Genomic DNA, 27,815 nt, shown 5'->3' with positions numbered 1-27,815 from the left:
AGAAGAAGGTGATGCACGCGTCGGACTGCACCGCGAGGCAAAGGAGAGGCGATGGCGCTGGGAGAAGAGCTCGCGGACCTTGAGATAAAGCAGTAAGAACCGGAGTTTACCGCAGCAAGGCCAGCTGAGAGCCCCAGGCAAGGCTGCACCAGAGGAAGAGCAATCACAGCTGGAAGCAGCAATCACAGCAAAGGAAGAGGAATCACTGGTGTCTCCCCCAGGAGTTTCCAGTGGTCTCAGCCATTAGCACAGGGGCACTAATTCTCCGCGCTGATCTGTTACACAGGTGACTGCGTACTTCTCTGTGTGTGTGTGTGTGTGTGTGTAAAACGCGCACGTGTCACACAGAGACAGTATGGAAATACCGTCGTTATTCAGCGATCAGCCATTTCGATTCCTTTCTGCGGCTTTGCTTCCTCTGACCACTTCTAAAGAGATCTGCAGTCTCTTTGCCAATACGCAGTGGTGAAACTGGAAGAAAATAACAACAGGCAAAAATATCCACTTCGTCGAGCGGAGGCTTCCTCCCTCTGCGTGCGTGCGAGTTCGTACTTCACCTCCCACTGTGTCCCGGGGACATGGATTGCCCCCCAGAGCAGCCGACTGCCCGGTCTCTGATTAGGCTCCCGCCACCTTCTCCGCTTGCCAAGCACGCGCAATTAAGATCTCAACACCAGCCTACGTCCTCAGCTTATCCCCGACACAACGTTTCCCTGACGCTTTTTCCTTACGTGACTGCGCGCTGCACTTTAGGTCCAGAGTTCTGGTGAGGACGGGAGCCCACCGAGGAGAGAAAACAAAGCGAGAGCTCCCCGCCAGATAAAGCTCCCCGGGCTGCGCGGGGACCGACGCGGGGCTGCTATCTGCTGCGGCCAGCGAGGCGTTCCTCACCGCTGCCGGGCTGCACGCCGCGCCGGCTCACGGCCGCACGACAAACCGTGTGGCAACAGCTGTTTCCACACACACAAAGGGGCCGAGGGCTACGATAAGAGACTGAAACTCTCCGTGCCAAAAGGGAGATGCGGGCAGAAAAGCTCGAAGGGGCACCGCTTCAGATGGGCAAACCCACACAGTTAAACAACTGTTCCCAGCAGGTAGGAGGAAGGGATAGGAAAGTGACCTTTCCCATTAAGAATTACATATTTGTTTTGTTTCCCTACATGATATTTTTGCTGGCATCGTGACATCTAAAACATTTTGAACTTTCTAAGGAAACTGTTATTAAAGCACTGAACATTGCTGTGAGGGTGCATTTGAGAAACAGAACAATAAGGCATTTCAAAGTTTATCTAACTTAGTGCCCGGTACCTTGCAGATCTGCCACTGCTCCATGTCAGCAGTCTGGGGGCTAGCTTCGCAATTCCTGTATATGATACCCCTGCCTACAGAAAGAGCAGACCTCTGGAAAATTTGTCATTGTCTACAAGCCACCCTCCACCTCCCTGCTGCAGTCTGCTGGTGCACGTCCTGGGATAGGAAAGCTTTCCGAGACAAGGGCGTTCTGTTTAAGCCTTGAGAGCCCAAACCTGTAGGAACTCACCGAGAGCAGCTCTGCAGAGCTGGGGGTCCAGCAGCCCCAGGTAAGCACCGAGAGCCACAATGCTGGCAACATGACAGCAGAAACCGAGTCTCATGAGGAACGACGCGAAGTTACATTCTTTACTCTCATTATAATTCACCATTTCAGCTCAACTTCTACCAAGTTCCCCAGAAAAATTTTGCAGAGCCACTGCCAGTGTTTAAGGCTCTCCAAAAATTCAGCCAGACAGAAGAGGAAATTCCACACAGCGCGTAGAAAGTCTGAAGGAGGGGTTTCTGCTAGATAGTGGGAAAGAGGCGGCTGAACTCAGGCTAGCTCTTCCCTAACCGCTCGCGTGAACTTCTCCAAGGTTCAGACAGGTTTCCTACTGATGCCAAGGGACCGCCTGCACAGAAAGGCAGCTGTTTAAAAAGCACAGAAGAATTAGAAAGCAAACATGTTGCACCAAACAAGAAAACTGTTTTCTTCTGAGTGGCTCCACGAGAACAGGAATGGGGAATTCATTAGTTTGCTCCTACTGGGAGGGCATCAAAGGGTAGGATTCTACCACATTTCATGCAGTTTGTGTAAGCCAGTCCACCCTGCCTCACCTGAAGCCAAATCACCTTTCCCTGCTTTAAAACAAAATGCAGAAAGGCTATCTGAATTGTATTCAAGGTCTTCAAAGCCACAGGGCACAGCGGTGAAGATGTCATCCTGCTGTGCTTGGAACGTGAGGCACCTCTGACCAGAAACGCTGCGGAGGCATAGAGATAGACGCCGTGACTTCACTGCATTGCTTGCTAACATCTCGAAACCATCAGCTTGAGAGTAACTGTAGGTGAAGAAAGGACCCAGCATTTGGGGTTTTTTTCACAAAGAAGCAGGAGAGAGCAGAATAGATGTGACTGGCAGTGGCCGAGACCTGGTGCACAGCCAGGTCTGCAAGTGGGTGGCTATTTTGGCTTGAGAAAAAGAGAGGTGCAGGTGACTTGGAGGAGCGCACGGGGATAACGTGGTGTCAAAAGGCACCGCTCGGAGCCTGACGAGCCTCTCGTGCAACGTTGGGTTTAGGAACTGAGGCGAGAAGTTCAAATGGGGGGGGGAGATAACCACAAAAGAAGCTGGGACCTAGCTTTGATCTTAGGGGTGGGAAGTCGCAATTCATGGACAGAGGCTCCATGGCTGCCAGGAGGAAGAGGAGCTTTGATTCCAGAACAAGGGGTGGTTGCTGGAAGCAGAGTACGCCAGGGACGCAGCCCGAAATCCATGAGAGGAAGAGTTCAGGCTTGTGGAGGGGCTGCAGCTGCCTCTTCAAGCATCTGTGCAAAGAAAGCTTTCTCCTGGAGTTTTTGGGTAGAAAAAGGCAGCAGTGGAGCCCTGCCGAAGGGCTGGCCGGAGGGTCCCACCGAGGGGTGGGGGTGTGCGCCCGCAGCCAGCCCGGGGTGGTCCAGCCCCACCGAGCAGCCAGCGTCACCAGTGCCGGCTCGCTGCATCGCCGTTTTCAGGCACAGGAATGAAGTACGGCCTGAAACGACCCGGAGGCAATCGATTTATCTCAGAACGATGATTTCAGGATTTCCCTAACATCAGGCAATTACCAGCTTGGATGCCTCTGACTGAGGTTTGAGAAGGCTTGGGTTAGGGTTTTAACAGCCCCAGCCACCCAGAAACAGGAACTTCAAGGCAAGCTTAGATTTTTGCAGCAAATAACGTGGCTACAGAAATCCACAGACAGGATCCCATCTCCCAGCAGGTTCAAACAAACACACAAAACAAAACAAAACAAAAACCACCAACACAAGAAACCCATGGAGACATCGTACCATGTGTGAAGTGGAAAGGGCTTTAGAGCCCAAAAGCCAAACTGGGAACCCAAATGACTAGGATTTCCAAAGAACCCTATTGCTTTCATTCCAATTCAATGCTAAAAGTCTTTTCCACACAGGAAAAGGATCTATTTATGTTTCATTAGTGCCAGTTTTGTACATACCAATAGACTGTGTGTATATAGGAGAGAGGGGAGTATGCTATGCAGCTGTGAGCTTTCTTGGCTAATTACTTGTTTTCTCTTTCTGAGCAAAATAAATACAACAACAAAATTCAACAGGGTATAACAGCACATCTATTAAGGCTGTACATTTTCTGTCAGACTCCGCTGGTATTTGTCTTAGCCACACTTAGGCTAAGAAACCCAGTCTGCAGTATCCTTAATAAACAGGAGGTGCAATGACCTGCACAAATATATACACTAAACCCAATAAAGTTATACTCTGACTTGACATGGAGTGATGTAAGGGAGTGATGCCAGAAAGCTGCTTAAACAGACGTTAAAGTGTTTAAGCAAGCATCCCCTCTTCAGCATCAGCAGCATCAAAACATTTTGTCTAAAGTCTGAATGCCCGTTACATCCCCTCAGCCTGAAAGATTTTATAGAAAACCTCAGCTGCGGTACTTTAAAAAAACAAAAAAACAAAACAAACAAACAAACAAAAAACCCCAATAAAAGCCCCAATAGAGTTTATTTGACCCCAGTGTTGGTAATAAGAAACTTTCCTTGTTCTGAGAATGCTTTTAGACTTCAAAACACCTACAATGCATTAAAACTGTGATTTGAAAATGAAACCATTGCAGCACTTCATACCCTCAAGCTTAACAACGCTCTGGGCAGCAGCTGAATTACGAAGTTTTACAAGATGAAACAAAAGAAAGTTTCCACAAATGATTTGCACACACTCACTTCCAAATCGCAGACTTCAGCACGGTGTACCTGCACTAAGAAGTAACAGATATTTTGGGTCCCAGGCTGCCAACTGGCAAAACCCACTGGTGTTCATCTACTTTGGAGACAGGTCCCAGACTAGTCCTTAGAGCAGACTGACTTGGGGACGATTGCCTCATGGAAAAACGATTTAGGATGAATTCTTGAAACTCTGACAGATTTTGCTTGTGAGTCACCTTTCAGAAGTTGACTCTGAAGGCGCCTATGCTCTACTTTGAAGCTAGATGAACCACTTGTATTTATACACTTCCCCATGCATAAGAGTTTGGGGAACAAATTCATATTCATAGACGCAAATCAAATATCTTTAAGAACCTGCCCATACACAAGTTGTTTTCTTTTGCAGTAAAGAACATTGTCCCTAAATGTTTAAATTAAGTCATAAATCAGAAAACAGAAAAGGAAATATTTTCCATATGTTTAATTTTACAGCATAATTGTTTATTAACCAAGTCTACAGATACATGTTCTTACCCTTATGGGAGTTAAAACAATATTCTTACTATTTAAAACATGTTCTTCAATTTGCCGCTAACTGGAGACATTTATTAGTTCCATATTTCACCAGCAGTAATTATTGCTGGGAGCCGTACATTCACGATCTCTGCAGACCACAGGGAGACACCTGTGTGGATTTAAAGCTTAGCCAGCCCCAGCATTCCTGAACTGTCTGAAAACGTCCAGTCCACGTTAAAGAGCAGGTTGCAAATAAAACTTACTGTCACCACTTCTCTTTGCAGTACATGCTAGTATTTGATACAGCCTCACGGAAGCCAACGTGGTAACGAACTGCAACTCGTAACGAGTCGTGGTTGTACTTCAACAGAGGGGAACCCCACTCGCTGCTCTGAGCACAGGCACGATCCTCCAAACACCGTGACATTATTAAACCTCCCAGACCAGAAACAAGTGGAGTCTTGAGTTTCCTCGTTTGAGAACAAAGCTCCCAAAGCTTCCTCTCTTCCTTCTTTCTACTGTCCCTTTGACCTGGCTGATCTGGCCTCCCAGGGGAGCCATGACCTGTCCCTAAAGGGACTTCACTGCAAAACAGGAGCCGCAGCACATGAAATGCTGGGACACGAGGGATGGGCCATCCCACCCAGCTCGCCTGTGCCTCTCCTGGATGCCACAAGGCCATCACCGATGCCACAGGCCCATCGGCCGTGCTTTGCTCCAGCGTTTTGCTGGGGAATGGAAGAGAAGCCATGGCTCCCTGCGGTGAACCGGCCAGGCTCACAGGCTGGGGCGTAACACGGGGAGAGAGAGGAGGGGGAAGCTCAGTGCAACCGCTCTGTCCCATACGTCCTGCTGCAAGAGAAGGCAGAAGCCGAGCACCACAGCTCAGGAGATAGCCTGGCCGCATTTGGCACCTTTTGTGGGCATCATACCACGCCGGGAGCATACTGCCCATCCCTAGGCTTTAAATGTCCCATAAGAGCGTGACCAGCAGTAAGGTTATTGCTCTGTGACCCTGGAAAACACCATGATGCCTGATGGAAGTGAAGAACTCGTCATCACGGCTTGAGCCAGCTACGGTAGAGGTGAAGTTTTTTGCCCAAAACCTTCCCCCAGGACTTGCAGAGTCCTGGCTTTTCCCACTGCCCCTCAAAACCCCTGTGAGAGAAGCGGCTGTTAACGAAGCCAACCTGTTCTTCGCTTCCTTCTGTACCTTCTGCATCTGGTGTGAGGGGTCACCACCAAGTTCAGCGCGAGCAACCGGCCATGTGCTGTGACCAGGAGAAATGTCAGCATGAGTGAAAAACCACGTCACAAGCATGGTTCACGTCTGCTTTATTAATCTTTAACTTATTTATTTTGCCACCAAGTATTATGATTGCAATTTTTCAGTGCATCTGAAAAGCCAACTTATGCAGCATGAACCCAACCTCAGATGCAGAGATTTTAAACCAGCTGACAGTGAAAGCCTACCTTATTATTTCAGTGCGTGACTTATGTTGCTGGAATGCATGCACGTCATCAAATTATTAAGTTTAGATTTGAAACCATTTGTTTTAAACAAGGTGCACATTGACATTGACTTTTTCCCTTTTTTTTTTTTTGGCTGGAGTGGTGCTATTTCAGCTGGCCTTCTGACTTGCAACAGTGTCTCAACATAGTACTCATTTCTGCTACTCTTTATAAAAAGTTGAGATAATATTTTACTTGTATGTTTCCTACAGAGCCAAAATATTTAATCTTAGTTCCATGGGAGGAAGCAGCTTTATTGCTTGGAGCATAACATCACTGATGACTGATATACTTGGATAAATTTCTAGATATGGATTGGGGGGGGGGGGTGTGTAAATCCTGAGAAGCTACGAGTTCCCCCATAACACTTACTTCTTCCACGTTTTCCAGCAAAGCTATTTTGTTTTCCATGTAAATAACTTTGTTGATGCAAACCAAGCGTTTGAACCCCCCTGCGTTCATATGAGTTGGCCAGCACGTTCCATCCCCATTTAGCCGTGAGTTCAATAGGTAGCTACAGCAGCACCAGCTCTTGTTTTCCACTGTATTTTATCATATTTCTATTTTGGAAAATCTCAGATCTTAATCTGCTTGGGTAAATTGTCTGCAGGAAACAAGTAGCTCTCTACAAGCAACATACACGTTTTTCCTACACCACCATGTCATGGCGACTCTGGTAAGAGGCTATCGCAGCTGCAGAAAGATTTGCAAGAATTGGAACAAGCAGACGTTTGCTGCGCGAGAGGACAGCTTTCTCTGCAGGTTATAGTCCAGAGGCGAGGTGGAGCAACACCATTTAACCTCACGGGCTGCAAATGCCTGCTACGGCAGGGAGCCGAGGGCAGCCAGCGTGACGCGTAGCAGGTCTCAGGGGACCCGTGCTCCGCTGCCATCTCCCACCCGGACCCCCCGTGCAAGGTGCTCCTCCTTGCCCTGGCACTCTGCCCGCCTGGCCCCGTGGGTTAGTTGAGCTTTACGTTGCTCGGAGACTGCATCGTCTCCCCCTGCGCTTGCCGGCACTGAAGGATTCTGCATCTGCAGTACTATTAGCATCAGGAATAAACAATGAATATTTTTAAAGTTCGTGAGGAGGACAGGAAACACTAATGGCTACTTCTGTGAAGTTACTGAGCTGTCGACATAGCTGCTAGCCGCGAACTTTGCAAGGGGAGGTGAAGCGCCTACATAAGGCTTCTCATACCTATATGCTTTCAGCTATCACTGAAGGCAAAGTATACGAGGTTACTGTAAGGTTATCCGCTTTGCAGGAGGATACTATCAGCTTTAAGGTACGCACACATTTCCTTTCACATGTAAGCACAGAGCAGCCCAAAACTTAGAAGGCAAAACAGGATTTTCAAAAGCTTTCGGAAAACTTCCAAGAATTTAATGAAGCCACTCCTATAAAGAAAAACTACAAATTTTGGTGATCAAATAAGGACGCTTCGGAAAATGCGAGGCATGCTTGCTGTCAGTGTCTTGGAAAGAACATGACATGCTACAACAAAGCAAGCAGTCATCTCAAAAAAAAAAAAAATCATGAAGAAGCAGAAAGAATTCACCTAGATTATCTAATTTTGAGAAGGAAAAAAGATCTGGACATAGTCCTGAGGTTCTCAATCAGCCAAAGTCTATAATGACTTTGGAGGGAAGTTTGCCTGGGTGTCAGCTATGGGAATGCTCCTTGATTAGCCTGGACATTAGTGTGGCATGAATCATGACTGCTCCATAAGATAATTAACGATGACATGCAATTTTCAGTTCCTTACACAGCTCAGCTAATAGAAGAACCAGGCAGAAAAATTAGTCATAACAATTAAACAGGGGATGATTCCTGAATAATTAGGGTAAGTTACTGTAGAATACACTGATCCATGTATTACAAATTACTACAGACCAAATAAAATATGCTGATTTATACACAGCAAATAAGAAACACATGCAGCTCTACAGCAAAAGGGAACTTTACTGCATATTCTGTTTCCCATGCAACAGAAACACCTGCATTAATACCCCCTTTATTAGATCCTTGAGTTCAGCTGCTTTACAGAATATAGGTCTGTTGCAGAAGAGGTTTTGACCATGAAAGATTAGCAGCTGACTCAGATGTGCAAAGCTAACTGGTGGCAGAGACCATTCTCCTGTTCTCTAGCCTCATCTGTCATGACTTACCAAGCGAAAAAATATGAAGCCTTACATGCCAGTGCTGGGACACACAACTCAGAACGGCGCTTGGTGGCCTGCTCCCCCTCCGGTTTCAGTCTCCTGAGTCCTTCCCTTTACAGCAGGCTACAGACATTCAAACGACTCCAGGACCATCCCCTTGCAGCTCAGTTTGCCTCGCAAACAAAGCCAGGGCAAAGAAATCGGAGCTAGATCCACCGAGGACTGGCTTACAACTCCAACATTCAGCCAGAGGAAGGGGCAGGGGCTGTACAGCCGCTGCAGAGGGGGACCAGCCCCACGCCACAGCCGGGTCCCCGCTAACCCCTACAACGGCAAGAGGGGCTCACCTGAAACTGTGTTTTCTGTGCCTTGTGGAGGCAAGGTAGTAAGTTCTCTGTCTTTGGCTTGCTTCTCTGCAAGGGACTGCAGAGGTAACGAGCCCGCAGCACTCGGCAACACCTTACAGCCCCTGCATGGCTGCACAGCAATGCGATTATCGTTTCGATTCAGATTAAACAGTGACCAGAGAAAAGACCGTTTCCAAACATTTTTATAAACAGAGCACAGCTAGGCAAAGGAATAAGCCTCCCCAACACTAGCAGATTCACATTATGTCTTCATGAAAAACATGTAGAATCAGACCACAGGCAGACGCAGAGAGCTACAGGCAGGAACATTAATAAATGATAGCATCTTCACACTCACGGCTCACGTCCTGACGGAAATTCCCGTCACTTCTCGCTGCCTTGTAACGGTTGCTTTGTGGAATACCCCTGGCCAGAAAGGGAGCCGCTTGCCAAGTAACACCGCTTCGTTTTTAAAAACAAGGTAGAGTCCGAGTACAAATTACCATCAGGTCTATGCCAGTTGTTACAGATTGTCATGGAATTCCAGGCATTCGATTACTTTTGAAACACCCAGATACCAGTCTGGTCAACCAGACCGATTCTTCCTATAGGCAGTTACCGTACAGAGATGAGTTAATGGATTCTTGTCTTCAGTCTAAAGATAGAGGTTCGGTACCCTGCAAGAATGGTAGAAACAGTAAAGTTGAGGGGAAAAATCTGAAAAAGCCTACAGATTTCACACAGTTCTACAGCTGCATTTGTATCTGCCTGCTTCCCAAAGGAATAAAAAAAGTTATCTTCAGTGTTTTGAAGAACACCAGGCATAGGAACAAGACAGGGCTTCATAGAGAGTCCAGAGGCTGAGAGCGGTGAAGGCTCACATCTGTGCCAGTGCACATCAGCAGCTGCAGCCCAGGGTGGAAAACTTGTAGTGCTCTTCATGTTGTGCACGACTTCCAGCTTTCGATGAACTTGTTTCAGGCGAGTCTCTACAGCTGCTCTGCCCTACCACCTGCTTGCTCCAGCCTGGAAAGGTCGCTGATGCAAAGAGGGACCTGGGAGTGCTGGTGGATGACAGGTTGACCATGAGCCAGCAGTGTGCCCTGGCTGCCAAGAAGCCCAATGGCATCCTGGGGTACATTAAGAGGAGTGTGGCCAGCAGGACGAGGGAGGTTCTCCTCCCCCTCTACACTGCCCTAGTGAGGCCCCATCTGCAGTACTGTGACCAGTTCTGGGCTCCCCACTTCAAGAGTAATGAGGAGCTACTGGAGAGAGTCCAGTGGAGGGCTACGAGGATGATGAGGGGACTGGAGCATCTGTCCTATGAAGAAAGGCTGAGGGATCTGGGCTTGTTCAGCCTGGAGAAGAGAAGGCTGAGAGGGGACCTAATACATACTTACAAATATCTCAAGGGTGGGTGTCAGGAGGATGGGGCCAGACTCTTTTCAGTGGTGCCCAGCGACAGGACAAGGGGCAATGGGCACAAACTGAAGCAGAGGAAGTTCCGTCTGAACATGAGGAAGAACTTCTTCCCTCTGAGGGTGACGGAGCCCTGGAACAGATTGCCCAGGGAGGTTGTGGACTCTCCTTCTCTGGAGATATTCAAGACCCGCCTGGACCAGGTCCTGTGCAGCCTGCTCTGGGTGTCCCTGCTTTGGCAGGGGGGTTGGGCTGGGTGACCCACAGAGGTCTCTTCCAACCCCGACCATTCTGTGATTCTGTGATAGACCACAGCAAGCTGTATTCATGAGCTCTGTGCTCACCTCATTGGTACAAAGTGATTACTAATATTCCTGCATAAGCACTAAGCTGGGCCTTTGGCTTCTTTGTCAAAAGTGAAAGGAGGTAGCACCCAAATATGTTTTCTTGTGCTTTCATCTTAAAAAAAAAAAAACGAACACAAATAAACAAAAAAGATACTCGTGGCCAGTGGGTTCAACAGAAAAAGGTGGTGATTTCTCCGTGTTCCATTAAGTAAGACCTAACACCATTGAGCTTGAGCTGAGCCTTTGGCTCCCACCCAAATTTTGAGGGTTCCTACTTTTGAAATTAAATAGATACACTCTTTGTGCAGAAGATCAAGACAGTGGAGTAAGATAGGAGCTGTTGGGAAGATTGCCACAAAGCTGCATCGAGCCAAAGAAAACTTCTCTCTGACACTGAATAAAAATTACAAGACCTGAGGTTATGAAAGAGAAAAGGAAAGTCATTCCCCTTCCTTCAAATCAAGAGTGAAGCGCAGCATCAGAATAAGCCTCAAGCACAATCAACAAGGGGGGGGGGGAAATAATCACAGGATCTTTTTAGTGACTCACACCAAGGAGTACTTTCTAGACTGCAAAACCCTGAGGTAAGCAGGTAGAAAAGGAGGGGGTACGTCAGCTGCAGCTCCTTTTGTAATTATTATTACTGACTGCAGCAAATGTATCAAGCAGGGTTTGTGGTCTAGAGGATGGCTTAAACTGGAAGAGATTAATATTTTATACAACAAAAGTATCATAAAGGTATTTCAAAGGATGGACAAAGCATGCAAACAGAAAACACAACTGTGGCCACTTCTAAAATCTATTTGAAAATCTATTTAAGAGCGGAATTTGTATCCACTGAACAGTGTCATGGAGTGCAGCGGCATTATTCTCAGACTAAGACGAAGAGTATAAGATTCTAGCCCTAAAATTAATAGCTGTGTTTACAAGCTCTTTAAGATGCTGCCTATTTTTACTCAGTGAATCATTGCCTTTCTTTACAAAGTATATTTCATTAATCTTAGCAGTGCACGCAAATCTCAGTGGAGTTGCTCTGCTTACATACCAAATCTGAAGTTCTAAGTCTAAACTATTTGTCACCGCATTCAACTTTAATAAAATCTGAATTTATTGGAAGATACTATTTCCTCACATTCTGTTAAATCAAAACAACTGATTCCTGTCAAGCTGTTCCTCTCCTTTTTCCCCCTCCCCAGAGAAAAACCGTAAGACTTATAAAGAGCAAAATTCACTTCTCTGCAAAATTATGCAGTCCTAAAAATTAGGTTTATCCTCCAGCTGAACTTCATCTACTAAGATCATATGAAACTTTGTCTGCAAGGAGATAATAGAGAAGTTAATATATCACTTGTTGTGTTTTTTAAAAACACACATTCATCGTGATTTGCAAGCAACCCAGATTAAAAAATCCAATGGTAATAGTGCAGACCCACATCAACGAAGAGAAGTGTCTGCAAATCTCATCACTTTTTTAAGGAAATACGCAAAACCTCCTTAAAAAATGGTTTTCCCACAATTAGTTGCTGGAATTAGGTGCTAGGCTTACACAATATCTGACTTTTTTTTGTAAACAAGCAGGCAATAGCCTGGGATGCAAAGCATTTACTTTCACTGATGAGCAATTGCTCAAATTGCCTCTGTCAACAAATTGGTCACCTTATGGGACTACTCACATCTGCGATGTATTTACCTGCTTTAGTGTTTAGGGGATGGCATCTTCAGCTTGCACCTGCACCAGCAGATTCACACAGGCAGCGTGGCAGCCTGCGATGCCTTCTCTTTCGAAATGTGATGCCGTATCCCAACATCTGAGCTGCAGCCTCGAGCGTGGAGGTTCACAAAGGGCAGAGACCAAAGCTTCGCCGCCTGCCCTCCTCAGTATCTGGCCCTAGAAACGTGCCAGACCCCTCACGTTTGGCTCTTCCTTGCACAGAATAGACATTCTAACGGAGTTTAATATCCAGGATTTCATTCCCAATTTTAATTCCTTCTCAACCCACCATATCTGAAAACTGAAATATAAAATGAAATCACTAAGTATTTTTGAAAATTTAGGCCAGAGACTCCGAACAATAGCATGCTCTGTCCTCACCTCATAAAATATTTCTGGGCTTCTAAACAAGCTTCATGCCTTCACACAGCTGGTAAATGTTTGCTTAAAAATGTATTCAAACAATCCCCTCGCAAAGGATTTGTAACATATAGACTCCAGTCTCCTTTTGGAAGGGTCATTTACATAGCACATCCATAAGCTTTAAAAAGCTGCCTTCTATTTATTCTAAACTTTCCAATTACTACTCTGTTTATACCAACCACCGCAAGGAGGTCTCAGAGAGGTCACTCGAGAAATAATGCCTTTCTCCGTCTACTTTCCCAACTATGCTCACGAAGCCAGAGCTTACTTCCTTGACTTGACTCCACAAATAATCCCAGTATCATGGTATTATTCGACTTGTAGGCTGCTAATAAGCAAGAATAAACTATTAGCAACTTGAAATCACTGCAAGGTGAAACACTGAAGCGTTGTGCAGTCATACTAGGCCATTATTTTTAAGGGTTGCGGGCAGAGCATGGCTCATACCTGCCCTACACACGCTGGCAGTCACTCAAGGCGCCGAATATTTATGATATACAGAAGAAGCGATGTGTTCCCCATGGGAGCCAGAGGCAAACAGCATCCCAAAAAAGGAAGAGAAAACAATACGCTGAATCCATCAAAGTTTGTTACTTGGTAGACTTTTCACAGCCAAATAAACATTTTGCAGCTGGAGGTCTGCATGAGCCAGAACAACCAACGTCCCGAGACCTGTGAGAGATTTCAGATCAGGCTGTCTGACGAGAGAGGTTGATCCTGTGCACGTATGCACGGACAGAGGGGGGCACTCAGTGTACAGGTCCTGAAGCAAAACTACCTGAAATCATCTTTTTTTTCTCCCCCCCTGGATTGGCAGTGTTTGGGGACCGGGTGGGAGACTTGGGTTGGGTTTATTTTTTAAAGCAGGGTGTGGCCGGTGGCCTACTGGCACGTACCGCACTGCTCGGCGGCATTGGAAGCGATCGCTGACCTGACAGTGGCTTCAGACGGGCAGAGACTGGACGGGTAGACTCGAACAGCGCCCATTTGAACAGCGTTCACCCCGGCCCCTCATCTTTCAGCCCTTGGTGTGACCTTGAGCGTTGTGTCAATGGCCAGATGTCCCCCGGATGGCTCCTTCGAACACTGCCATCAGCTGGCAAATCCCAACATTTCTCACTGGCAGGTTGCTGCTTTTCTTCTCCACCTCTGGAACGAGCTGGCTGTAGTCAAAGCTGCCTGGGCAAGGTGGCTTTTGCCACTTTTGAACCGTGGTTTTTTGGCAGTGACCTTCACCAACAATTCTTAAGAAACTAAACTGTTTCTGGAGAGGAGACCCTGTTGTGAGTCAGCAGCAGTGGGCAAGGTGGGAAATCAGGGATAAGAACTCGACAGCGGAGCGAGGCCGGTAGTGGGGTACCACAGAGATCTGTGATAGGGCTCGGACTATTCAGTGTATTCATAAATGGTCTGGAAAAGAGATAAACAGCAAGACGACATTTGCTGCCAAGATGAATTTCTGCGGGGCATTTGTAACAAACAGCCTGCAAAGAGTTGCAGCAGTACGTTGCAGTACTGAATCACTTAACGGTCAGGGGAAAAAAAAAAAAAAAAAGAGATTAAATTCTGTGTCAGACAGCACAGTATTGCACATGAAGGAAAACTTGCTATGTCCACCAAAAGATGCGCTCTAAATTAAACACTGCAGCTGAGGAGACAAATTGCTGAGGTCGCTGTCAGTAGGCCTAGTGATGAATACTTATGATAGCGGGGGAAAAAGCCAACAAACATCAAGTTAGGAAAATGACAAGAACAAAGCACGAAGCGGTCAGCATCACCGTGTCGCTGCCCATGGCACACACGTGCCATGCAGTTTTGGTCACCCATTTCGAAAAGGATGCAGAATGAGAAGATGCAAAGGGACAGAGATTATAGACTTGGACCTTTCTGCCTGGAGAAAGACTACTAAGAGGATGTGACACAGGGTTATAAAGTCATGAATGACCTTATAGAAATTGGGGCAGAAGCAACAAAGTCAACATGTTCAAAAAAAAAACAACCAAACCAACCAAAAAAACCCAACCGCAACAGAATTATTTGCTTGATCTGCAGATAATTCCCATTCTCTCCCCTCCAAGACACTTCCACCTCTTCAGAAATGCTGCTTTCTGAGGTTGCCAAAACATAAGTCATACCTCTGCTGAGAGTCCCTCATGAAGTACACACGTGGGGAAGTTTCCTTGCTTTTGTTACTTGGTGGAACTCATTGCCACAAGAAGTTGCTTAGGCCAAAATTATAAATGTAGTCAAAAAAGGGATTAAATTAATTCATAAAGGATAGATCCCTCTATAAAACACCACAGGGCAAAGCCACCTTCTGCTTGGGAAGTCCCTGCTGTGGGAGGCTGAAAAGACAGGCTTGGGGAAGGATCGTTCTACCCTTGCCTTTCCACAGGCACCTGCTGCTATTCAGCATCAGTCAATGACACGTGGCAAGAAGAAGCTTTGCTCCAGACGCTCTCCTGTTCTTATATTAGCAGCTCTCCAAATCTCAGGGCTGAAGTTTTTTTAATTCCTGAACCATTCTCACTCATCGAGCAAATAGTGACAGGAGCTGCATACTCAGGGCACAAAGCTCCCAAGCAAAGTGTGCTGCAACCTTGAGAGAAGCTCACAGCATACGCAGGTCATCTGGATACTCCTTCCGAAAACTCGCCTGCTGGTGAAATAAACAAAGCACAAACTTTCCCAGATGTGTGCTTCACGAGGAATTCTCAGTCAACGTATGATTTATAACTTGGCATCCTCAGAAAACACAAAATCATGATTCAGAGATTAAATGAGATGTGGAATTGCTACAGAAAGGGTTTATTCATAGATGAGTCCCAACTCCTGTCTTTGTTAGCTTGTTCACTGCTTCTAAGTGTTGCACTGGACAACTATTCTTCCTTTAATAGTAAGAAGATTAAGGCTGAGTGTTCAGAGCCTCTTAATTTTCCACAAATGTTAGCCAGGTAACATTTCTTCTGCAAAACTCACAGGGTGAGCAATTGCATTTTTGCACCATGCTTCTCACCAAAAGCAGAGAGGGAGATTGTTCCACTGGATTTCTGCTGGGGAAAGGTTTGCCACACAAGTAGCAAGATCACCCCTACAGAAAGCAACCCTATTGATTTCTGGTGTGCTTATCACTAGGATCTCTCCAGCCGGACCAAAGGCAACCAGCCTCTCGGAGACCCAGGGCACTGGAAAGAAACAGAAATAAAAAAGAAAAATCTGTAACTAAAGAAGATGGAAAAAGGCATGTTGGCTGACAGCAATTCCCAATCTAACCTTCATCCCCAGTAAGAGACAAAACCAAACCTATGAGGGAGCAAAAAGGAAAGCAATGGGAAGATGAAATCAGCAGGAATGTAAGACAAAATTGAATGGAAAGCATTGAAGAGCACCAATATGAAACATATAAATATCTTCCACAGATATTTTGGTAACCTTGGCTAAACAATGATTTAGCCGAGCATCCATTCTTTCCAACTCCTTCGCTTGTTAAAGATGTCAGTTCCCTCGCACTGCCTACGGGTGTATTTTGATGGAAGCGTCACTGAGGACTCACTGGTGTTGTTTTCACTTGGCATCATTGACATCCTTCCTTTGTTTCTGAATCTTCTCTTCTTCCAGCTGCACTTCTCTCTTTTTTTTTACTTTTTTTTTCAGGAGATGAGATTCTCCATCCATGCCTTCTGCAGATGCTGCCAAGCAAACACAACTGTAAAGTCACCAAGTTTCTCCACTCTCCTGGCAGGTAGTCCCTTTCCTGGGACACACTAGATGGCTAGGCAGAAATGAGGGAGCACATTCAGTCAGGCAGTGTCTGAAACTTGCACTGTAAATCAAGACTTCCTACAGAACCATGAAGGTTTCCCATTACACATGGAAGGGGGGGAGGAAGAACAGTTTCAGCCATTTTAGATACGAGTCTTGTCACACAAACTAAACACTGACCAAAGAACAACCAAGGATAATACAAGACAGAAAATAAATAAAGCCTTAGACGTGTCCAGTAAACTGACATTTAATCCAATCTAATTAAATATGTTTTAAACAGTACATCAAAGACTTCTGAAATTCAAAGGTGGTGTCGGAAATAGAGGACAGAGAAAATAAACTAGAAAGATCAGAAAAGTGGGAGGAACAAAATATGAGAATTTCAGTCTAGAAAAATTTATCTGCTGCAACAGAGAGAGGAAACAAAACCATCCAAATCTATTCACTGGGAGAGTGATGCTAGGAAAAGGGGAATGGTCCAGGAGCATTGGGAGCTCATAAACAGCATCCCAGAAGTCACCGTGTTACGTGCCCACACAAGGCAGAGATTGGCTCTTTGAGCAGTTAAGCAAAAGAAGTACTGTACCAAAAATAAGGTGACTTCTAGACCTTGCAATATAACTTCAGCCTACCAGGAAAAGCCAAGCTCATAGTGAAACCATGCATTCGATGGGACTCCAGAGAATACTCCACCAATGCAAAAATAGCTGCTACTGCTTGTTAACTGCCTCTCGGGCACCCTCGGGACAGCAGGGAACTCCATAAGCAACCTCACTGATGGAAACTACCCAAATATCCTAACGGACTCCCTCTTTGGCACTGTCTCTTCCCAGGGCCCCTCCCTGTTTGACCAGCTATTTCAGCTGATTTTGAGGTGGGTCGGTGTGAGGACGGGACACAGACTGCCTGCACAGCTCCGAGGAACCCACCGCTGGGAGGGAACTTGTCCTGAGGACTGAATGCACAAGAGTTGAGGTGGACCATCCAAGTGGAAATGCTGGAAGAAGGAAAAACCTGTTAGGATTATACCTGATGAGTAACAGAAAGTACCTGGAGAATGAAAACTGTAAAAAAGGGATTGGACAAGGAAGGAAATGTGAGTAAGGAAAATATAACCAGAAAAAAAAATCAACATTTCTTGGACTGCAAAATACTTTTTGAGAGATCGACCCATAAATGGAGTCATTTTTATACCAAAACTGTTTCAAACTTCGAAAAGCGCATGGAGGACAAGTGACAACATGACATAGCAGGCCCTTCCCGACAGCTGCTGGTAGTTTGTTTCACTTCGGCTGCATCGGCGCAGTCCTACTGCCGGGAACAGCGTTGCAGCAGTGAGAACTGACTGAACCCTCAGCACAACGGAGCTGCATCTCCAACCTCCAAGCAGTGTCCCCATGAAGTCCACAGGACAACTCGTGCACAGCAAACGCACTTCTAGGTGCTGAAAATGATGGATATACGCATTTTTCAGCCTTTGCTGCGCCACTGAGAAGTTAGCCGTGAGTCAGTATTTTCACCCTAAAGCACAGACAGCCGCCCTTCCTTCGTTAATATTATTTGCAATATTCACTGCCAGGCCTGAACTGAGTCTCAAGTACTGGTGTGTATTTCTACTCCTTTTAGCTTGCCCTTCTTCCCTGAATAAACGCTTGTGACGGTCAAGAGACCATATCTGAAGAGAAATTAGATGAACTAGAAGCAGCTGAGCCAGTTCTACAGACTTCACAGCCTCATCCATCTTCCCTCTCACCTGTGTTTCGTTCCACCCTTTCATTTTAACAGGCAACTCTGAGGACTATTTTTTTTTAATGAAATAACATACCCATCATCTTCACAATATTTTCTTTAGAATGTTTACTTTAACTTTGGTTTCCCTGCCTAATCTTTCTCACAAATCCGTACGCAATTTTAAATCCTCCAAGCAAAATAATTACAAGATAATCCAGCTGAGTGTAATCAAACTGCAAGGTTCTTTATTTTCCTGGCCTTTTAATTTAATTTCACATCTTGTGGTCTTAAAGAAATATTAGGATTATATCATCTTGTTATTGTTTAGATGATGTGGCTGTTAAAAATAAGGAGCAATCGATTCTCCTCTTACCCACCGCCACACAGAAAACCCATACAGCATATAGAATATTTTTGAAATAGAGATTCAGGGGAAGATCTCGTAGATGAGGAGCAGGAGCTAGATGCTGAGCTACCATTTTCATTGACTAAAAAAATAAAAAGAAAAATGATGGAAGGGTAGTATTTCCTATCCAGCTGTAGATTGTTTATTTCATTGGTTTTGACTAATATTTTATAAAGACAGTAACTGCTTTGATAAAATAATTTGCTTTTAAACTTTTTCAATGCACCGGTATGGATCCTGATGCAATTTTGTGGATATTTTAGCCGTGGAAATAATCTCATTGACTTTAGCACCACTACTTGCACTTAAATTAGAGCTTCAGTAGCTCTCCTTGAACCAATACAAACCAGAAGTCATTCGCAGAGTAACACTGGCATAAAGATAGTATAGGAGAAGAATCAGCTACATGCCTAAATACACGAGGTCAGCCAAGCAATAAAAATACTGCTTCTGGCTCTACACATGCAGAAGGACCTGGCCTACATCCTAGCAGTCAGCTTTGGCCTTTATGAGGATCAGAGCACATCTATATTAATAAGTCTGAATACACGATCGGGGCTTCAGACCCTTCATTGCAAGCATCAGTCCTCAGCACACAGATGTTCATTTTCTGAGTTGGGGAAAGAGAGATCACTCGTAGATCTTAGATAGCAAAGCGGTACCTGGAAAGGGAGCTCATCTTCCAAGAAATAGGACTGAAATGATGAAGGGATGGGTTTTGTTTTGTCTTGTTATGTTTTCCCAAGAGTAACCCGTTGTACTGTCCACAGGTGTAAAGGAAAAAGGAAGTGAGGTCAGCCACTGACCAGGTACAACACATCCCCAGGGCCTAGACACAACAAAGTCAGAGCTGTTGCATCCCTCTTTAGATGCTGCTTCTTCATTGCCTTCAAAATGGGGCAGTGCCACCCCATCCACCAGCTCACAGGTGGCAAAGGCACGGACGCCTGTGGTAGGGCCCATCTCAGGGCAAGGCTGTGGTCCAGGCTTTCATTCTGGAGCTGTTTATTGGAAAGACACGCGCCAGTCTGGTCCAAGTGCTGCTCGCCTGGTAACACCCTCAGCAGAGCATCCCTAAAACCACCGCTTTCAGCCCTTTTTGCCTAAGTTATCTCAGAATATTCTTCCTTAATACAAAAAGCTAGATACAGTCACAAAATTATGCCTATGTCTTGTATAAACACTGAAAATTCTTTTCTGAGTGGACAATTTCAGCAACATAAGTTAAAACCTCAGAGAAGGACCATATTGATAACGAAGCCAAGCGGTCTCTTCCTAGATTTACTATTTTGCACTTGAGGAAAGCAATCACATGAGATTAATGGAGCAGATGTAAGTAGCTCTAGTCAGACCTCCATAGTTAACATTCGTTCCAGAAGTTTTACTCGCTAATAGCTTCTACGTGTTAATAACGTGCGAGACCATCACAGCTCAGTACTCCATACTTTTTTAAATGCCTGCAAACCCAACACGCTGGATAGCATCACAGTTCCACCGTAACACCACACACGAAGGGGTAAAGCCCCCTCTTCAGTAACGAAGTTTAGGTGGAAGAGCTCTTGGTTTCTCCAGCACTGCCACCTCCCAAGATCCGCTGCCTACGACTAGTCGGCCACGGGGAGACCCCCAGAAGAACAGAGTGCTCCCCAAGGGCACAGCTACAGCAGCTCTAACTTGCTCTGCATCAGCCCTGTCATTAAAAAAAAAAACCCCACGGAAGGGGATTTCAAGGCAGTTCTACGTGCACACACACGCACACACACACACTTGCTCAGAGCCAGGTATGGCTACAAGAATACATCCCTTCTATGAAAGGAGATCTTGAAGTCATTCAGTCTTACACATTCTCTGCACAATGGCCTGAAGAATCCGGTTTCCTGAATTTCCTTGGTTAAAATATAATGAAATACTCTGGACTCTTCTGGGTTTTTTTTTTTCCAGAAAGAAATGGTTACAGGCATGAAAAGGAATCTCACTTTTTTAAACTACTGCTTAAAAGCACCCTGTTGCATCTGAAGTAATGGCTGATTCCATTCTTGAAATTTTTTTTTTTTAAGCTACTGCAGTGGTGAGAGCTTCTCTTGAACTCTGAAAAGAAAACTAAATAGAGGCATCGCATGCAAGCTTCCTCTGCTTACAGAGACAACATTTTCCTTACAAAGTAATTTGTTTTCACACCAAGGGGCAGAGGACAGGACCTTAGATTCTGCATTCAAAGCACTGGCTAATGAAGTTGCTAAAGTTAAGTTGCAATGATCATATTCTCCATGGGGTTTTGGCTGTCACTATAGTCACCTTCTTTCCTTCAAAATACGCTTTTCATTGTTCTACTGCCCTTTTTCCAATTGCTCTGCAGCCAAGTTCTTGGAAAGCAATCATGCTTCTTGTTTAGGATTTATTGCTAGTCTTTTGCCAATAAGGACACGTACAAATCTCTCCTGTGATCATCCTGCAAAAGCAAGCTGAAAATACAGCAAATTTATGAAAGAAGCATATTTCACATGTTATATGGCCTCAGTGCGCACTCACCAAAAAAATCAGAGCTATATAAAAGAAGGTCATCCCTTTTGGCTAGACCAATCCTAGGCTCTGCTGGAGTGCCATAAATAAGTTTGTTCTAGAATGCCAATCTACCTATAAAGGGAAAAAAAAAAAAATTGCATTGTGTTCTAGTGGTTGAAGATTTTTTTCCTTTTACCAGGTTTACATGGTAAGCTTTCCAGTTTAGAACCCTCAGGTCTGAGAAAAACAATAGTTTATCTATCTTCCAAATTGGCTGTTTTAAAACTAATAAATGTGATGACTAATTTAGTTATCACTACAGTCTTTAAGTGGTGGGAATCGTCTGTCTGTTCGTACAAATTTGCAAAGGGTTTTGCAGTTTCAGAGTCAAGTCATATTTGGGTTTTGAAATGTGTTTTGAGTTGTCTAGGAAAGCTGATGCAGGCAGAAGCTGCAGGTAGCATGAAGGAAGACTGCTTTCACGGCTAGGAAGGGATGGATCATAAGGAAGAGTATCTAGGTAATCACCATATCCTGGTCATGCTTATCTGACCATATCGTTTGTTTTTCATACAGATATCATAGTTTAATCATCAACCTCTTTGAAAGACTTGTCTTTTATTATCAGTCTATTGCCTTTGACAGGCAGGGGTAGCGTCATGGCTCCGTGGATGTGTTTTAAAGCTTCTCTGGGTTAGGGCTGTTGAAGTTCCCTGAAATGTTGGGAGGCTCAGCCCTTGGTCTCTCCTGGACCCTTCCCTTGGCTCCTTGGTTCTGCTAATGTCTCTCTGCCAAACAACCTTATAGTGGGAAAACGAACTGGGATTCATTCACCGAGCTGGATTCGCTGCTAGCAGCGTGCCGTGTCTCCGGTACTGATGGCAAGATGATTCTGTGGTTCAGACGTGGTTGCTGAGACTCAGACACAAGAAGGCTAATGAAAAGACCCAGATAAATGTTTCACCACTTCATAATTTGGGGTTCTTACTCAACTTGAAACGACTGCAATTGTTATTATCTGGCTTTTCTTTTTACGATTCTCATCTTTCCCGTCTTCCCTTCTCTGCTTATCCTTTTCCCCAAGCAATACGAGATGGTCCCAAATACCTGTTTGGTTCCTATAATTAAACCAGCTGTATTTTCTATTCAGTCCTAAAAGGGACTAGTGATTTGTGAAATGGGATTTTGCACCCAAGAAATGGGAAATGATAATTGAGGAAACAGCACAGATTTATTCCTAGGAAATTATAAATTAACTTTCAAATGCAATAAAACTCCATTTTTTATGTATTCAGACTGGCAGAACTCTGAGTATAACAAGTAAATTATGTGTAGTTTTGTGTCAAAAACTTCATATTCTGCAAAAAGATTAAGATTTCCGGAAATTTATTCTCTGCTCGAAATCTTTCTGTGAAATACATTTTTGTATGTGAACTGCATTTACTCTTTTTGCTGCTCTAACAAGATTACTCTTGTATCACATGGCATCAGTTAATTCTGGGTGTGCTTCTCATTGTAATCGTCAGGATTCGAGTGCAAGCATTTGTATAACAGTTATAAAACTTGCTTCCTGGTATTTCAGCTAAAAAATTCACTTTGCATCGGGGGTTGCTTTAGTACAACTTAGTCACAAAGGAACTTACACAAGGGACCACAGAAAAACCGCTAGCAAGGCCAAAGCAAATGCGTTGCAAAATTTAAACCAATATTTGCTCGAAAATGTTTGTGGTGGTCACCCAGCCCTACTTCCGAGTCCCTTACAAACGTCCTCGCAGATGGGCTTAACATTGCAGGTCTGCCTAAAGCTCCCTTGGAAACTAATCCAAAATTCCCCTCTTGCTGATGCTGGGTTTGTGCTCCCCTCGCAGTTGCGGTAAAACTTCTGCTTTTATTGATGGCTGCAGAGTAGATCCCATCATTTTCCTTCTCCTGACATTAAGTACCACATTGCAGGCACCAACCACCATGTAATTGAGCTAATACAGCTTTTACTTTTGACTTAACAAGTGGAAACACACATGCATGTACTTGGCTTTGGCTCCATGTTCACCCAGCTAAATCTATTGATGGAGTCTGCAGGACCTGGAAGAAACTTATTTTTAGATACCATAATCCTCAACGTATTAATTTGCCTTTACTCCTGCTCTTCCATACGCTGTCCGTCTTCTTCGTCCGCAGTGATACCTGCCTACATTACTCCTTGCAAATTTTAAAACCACTTTATTCACTGCATCTTGCAATGATCACTAAAAATGTCGAAAGATAAGCAACACAGGCACAACGCTCGTGGCTCTGATGTCAGGTACATAACTTGTCCTTAGTTCTTCATCTCAAAAAAATTCACACCCCCTCCAAAAAAAAAAAATCTTTAAAAATAAATAAGCACCAGGCCTCAAAAAGAGCTTGTTGGGGCTTCATATACGGTGAAAAGAAAAGATGGCATATAGTTTGGAGTAGATCTTGATGAAGTTCTGCCATTTGGATTACAGCTAACAGCTTCTTTAGTGCGACTTCGACACAACAAAACAACATTACGGTTACCGTCTTGCTGAGGATGGTAGAAAAAGACCGTAAAACTGAGCTGCACGTCTAAAATTACTTGCAAAATACTGGCTCTCTGAAAACAGCACACAATAACTGTAATTAATACCAGCTCTTTAAAGTATCCCTTAAGTCTGCTGAAATCTAAACCGGCACTGTATTGCTGGTAGCAACAACTGCATCCCTAAACAATATTAAAAATGACAACAGAAAATAAAAATTCTCCATGAGAAGCCAAAAAGTCGTAATCCACTGATCTGCTGAAAGGAGTAACACCTTTGCCCTTATTATTTATAGAGCTTTTTTGGGAGGATCTCGGGACTTTACTCTTTAGCTAAGCCTCATGAGTTCAACAACCCATGAGTTATACAAACATTATTTTACAATTTCAACTATTTTCCCAGAAAAAAAGGATCACTCTGGGGGAGGACTAGCTGAATTCTTTCTTTTACAAAGCCAATATTGCTTTACTCATACTCCCACGGCTTCAGAGCGGCCGAAGCTGAAGCCCACCCTGACGGTCCCCGGCCTCATCTCAGGGGACAGCGGGGGGGAAGGAAAGGGCTGCGGGTCGCACTGCACCCGCACCCGCACCGCCGGCGTTTTTCGGGGGACAGGAGCTGGAATAAAGGCTTGGGGAAACCTCTTGGGTTTAAGGAGCGAGCGAGAGAACGCAGACCTAGAGGCGGGCTACAACCGCGGCTCGGCAGCGCTGGCTGCGGCGGTGGGCGGCCGCCGCCCGGGGGATGCTCCGGGCCCGGGGGGGGGGAATGCTCCGATGCTCCGGGCCCGGGGAGTGTGGGGGGGGGATGCTCCGGTCCCCCCGGCCGGGCATCCCGGCGCTTCCCGGGACTCAGCTCTGCGGGCTCCCGGCGGCGGGAGGGGAGGAGGTGTCCGAGGGACTCCCCCGGGGGTTTTTAAGGCGCCCGGTGCCGAGCGGCGGCTGCTCCGTGCCGGCGGCTCCGGCATCCCCCGGAGCATCCCCGGAGTGGGGGGGCTCGGCTCGGCCCCCGGCTCTCCGCAGCGGGCACGTTTGCGGCAGCGCGGTATCACCCGCTAACGCCGAATAAGGCAATGGCCGCAGGTCGGGGCGATACGACCCCGCCGGTCTCAGCCAGCGACGCGGGGAGCTCTGTGCGGGTCCGCTAAGCCCTGCTGACCTTTAACAATAGGCGCCGAAATAGCACAATCTGCGGGACCAGATCTGAGGGGGGGGGGGCGGGAAGGGGGAAGGAAGAGATGGGCGAACATTGTAATCTCCGCAACCTCATCCACTTCCTTTCCCAAACCCCTCGCACACACACTGGGGCTGGGGGGGAAGCGATATTCGGCGTTTCACCGGGGCTCTGCCCGTCTCACCGGGAACGCCGGCTCGGCCACACGGCACCCCGCAAGCCGCGGCTGCCGGGACCGGCGGGCAGCCCCGCCCGCACCCCGCGGGCATCGCTCGGCGGAGGGGCGGCTGCGGCGGGGATGCTCCAGCCCCTCCCCAGCGTTCCCCCCCCCGCCGCTCTCTCACCTTCCCTGGCTTTCAGCAAGACGGTGTTGGCAACGATGTTTTCCAGCTCCATTGACGAGCTCGGGCAGCGGCACCGCAGCAGGACGTCACTGCCGAGGTGCGGAGGCTCCGGGCGACCACCCGCCTGCCCGCCCCTACCGCGCCATCCCCCCGCGCTCCCCCGCTACTCCATCCTCCGCCCCGCCGGCCCCCGCCGCCCCGCCGGCCCGGGCTCTCCCCCTCCCCCGGGGGTGGGGCGCGGCGGAGCGGCCCCGCAGCCCCGCACAGCCCCGCGCAGGCGCCGTCCCCGGGGCCGGGCACGCCGGGACGTGTAGTCCCGAGCCGGCCCCGCCGCACCTGGAGCAGGCACCGCGACGGGGCGGGGTGGGGCGATGTGCGGAGTCCCCCCACCCCCGCGGTGCCGGGCCTCTCCCGGGACTCGCAGCCGGGTGCGGGAGCTGCTGAGGGGAGCCCGCCTGTTCCACCGCACCGGTTTCGGGTTATTTTTGTTTTAATCCCGGTGAGCGGTTGCGTGAGACGCCCCGCACTGGCGGAGAAGTTTGCGGGTCCCGCGCACTGGGGCCGGAACGCCAACCCCCTCCCGTCCGCGCAGCAGGGGTGCGGGGTCAGCGCGGTTCTGCTGCTCCCGGCAGCGGGGCAGGGTAATGCGGCAGGGCAGAGAGGAATAAAGTCGTCCCGTTACTCTCGCTGCCGCTCTTCCCGCACCTGTATTTGCGTTGATTGAACCCACGTGCAGCAAATCAAATCAGCACGCACCTTCTTGTAAGTGGAGCACAGACACTGCTTTTTCTTTTCTCTGCTTTTTATTTTACTGAACCCATCGTATTTCTTTCTACAGCCAGGCAGAAACGACCTGCAACGGCAGGACTCGCGGGCTGCCTACCACACGTTGTCTGAACGTAGGAAACGCATTTAATGAATAACACCCCGGGCATTCGAACACGAGGGCTGCAATAAATGCCTTTTGTACCCACTTCGGTGCCAAGGCTGAGAACTTTGGAAGCCACGGTGCGTAGCAGGTGGCACTGCTGCGCGCAGCCTTCCACGTCCTCTCTCCTACTGCTTCAGAAAGCGCCCAGCCTTCAGAAGCCATGCCATGCTGGGGCTGCTTTCCCTGTAATGCCGAGCTCTACACGGCAGCGGTTGTCTCTCTAAGTATCGGAAGATTTTTCTCTGATTAAGTAATTCTTCAGGGAAAAATTGCTTCCTGGAAACCGGAGCCTTCACGCAGAGATGAGGTTCCCGAGGAGCGTCTGCCCTGCGTGTTGTTTGACTGCTTCTGTGCAAGGACTGACAGCGAATTCCGCGCAGGGTGCAAGCGCCTTTCCCACCCCTGCCCAGCCTCCCGCTGACGGTCGCCGCAGGGACAACGCCAGCAGCAGGACACGCCCGGTGATGGAAGACACAGTTACGCCTCTTTATTACACACGACGTTTTTAACGCCGCAAGCAACCCCAGGAAAAGAACACGCGTGTCTCGGTCCCCCTTTTGTGAAGCAGCACCCACTGCAGCCGCAAGCCCAACGTCTGCGGGCAGCAGCGGGGTATCGGTGTGCTGGTCACATCTCGGGATCAGGCTGCTTGGTGGGGAGGGGTCTGCCTTCGTGGGAGATCCCACGGCGAGCGCTGGCTGTGTTGGGTGTGTAGCTTTTACACAGGCGCTCAAAGAGGGCAGATCTTGAAGAAGTTTGAGCTGCACGTGGAGATCACCATGTGAACCCGAGGGCTCTGCTGCTCCTTTTTTATCTAATAAATATGTGTACGTCGGTATGCTCCAGCAGCAGGCACACAGAGCCATCTGCAGAGAGGCCCTGTGGGACAGCAGCAGGACTCCAGCCTGCTGATGTTGTCCCGTATACTTTGTGAGCGTTCCTTTAATTCTTGAAAGGGAAAATGGATCTATCAAAAGAGTTGCAACAGGTCTATGCAGCGTTCGGAAATCCCACGGAGCTACCTAGTGTTCACCAACAGCGCAGCGCTGAAGCACTTCGCGTTCCCACAGCCAATGGCACAGGCACACAGTGCCCTCAGGAACAGGGACGGCGACCCACCGGAGTGTCGTGCTGCTGCCGGAGCCGGTGTTACTTCAGATAAGCTGGATGACTTGGCGTTGAAGCAGGAGAGGAGCAGCCACATCACTTACAGGTGGGACTGGAGAGCTGAGCTCTGCTACTGGACTGCGGAGATTCTGCAATCAGGTGTTTGCCTTCGTTACACGTCTACACGGAGAGCAGCAGTCCTGACTTCGTGTTTATCGGTCAGAACAATGGAGTGCGTTTTCTTAATGATTCTTACAGAATCACAGAATAGTAGGGGTTGGAAGGGACCTCTGTGGGTCATCTAGTCCAGTATTTAATGAAATAGAACTTGTTTCCAATAAATCTGAGTCAGTATTTATTGTTTCCAATAAATCTGGTGCACTAGGCCACGGAAGGAGGTGTGTTCGCTAGCACAACGCCGACTTTGCAAAACAAAACCACGACGATCCGTCCTCGCTGCATCTCTCCTGCTACAGTCTTCTACGCCCGAACATACCACTGATACACGACAAGGGGCTGCCTCAGAGCGGGGCTCCCGTCGTGGATGCGGCTCCCCGCGAGTTGCAGAGCAAGGGCCCCTGCACAGACCCGCTTGCCTTCAGTCCATCAGCTGGTCTCTGCAGAGCCCGCT

At 47.1% G+C, this 27,815-nt stretch overlaps 1 protein-coding gene across 2 annotated transcripts in view; it reads right to left on the bottom strand.

Moving 5' to 3' along the window:
- GRK5 (G protein-coupled receptor kinase 5) overlaps window positions 1-25,291 on the bottom strand; it is a 171,371-nt gene extending 146,080 nt beyond the window's left edge. For both annotated transcript variants that reach the window (XM_075423829.1, XM_075423830.1), the window contains exon 1: window positions 25,147-25,291. In XM_075423829.1, coding sequence (XP_075279944.1) covers window positions 25,147-25,198 — 52 coding nt within the window. In that variant the 5' untranslated portion in view covers window positions 25,199-25,291. The remainder of the gene's footprint in view (window positions 1-25,146) is intronic.
- Window positions 25,292-27,815: the final 2,524 nt, after the last annotated feature.

Source organism: Opisthocomus hoazin, chromosome 6 (assembly GCF_030867145.1).
Source record: "Opisthocomus hoazin isolate bOpiHoa1 chromosome 6, bOpiHoa1.hap1, whole genome shotgun sequence".
NCBI classification, from domain to species: domain Eukaryota; kingdom Metazoa; phylum Chordata; class Aves; order Opisthocomiformes; family Opisthocomidae; genus Opisthocomus; species Opisthocomus hoazin.
This window is presented reverse-complemented; position numbering and strand designations above follow the sequence as displayed.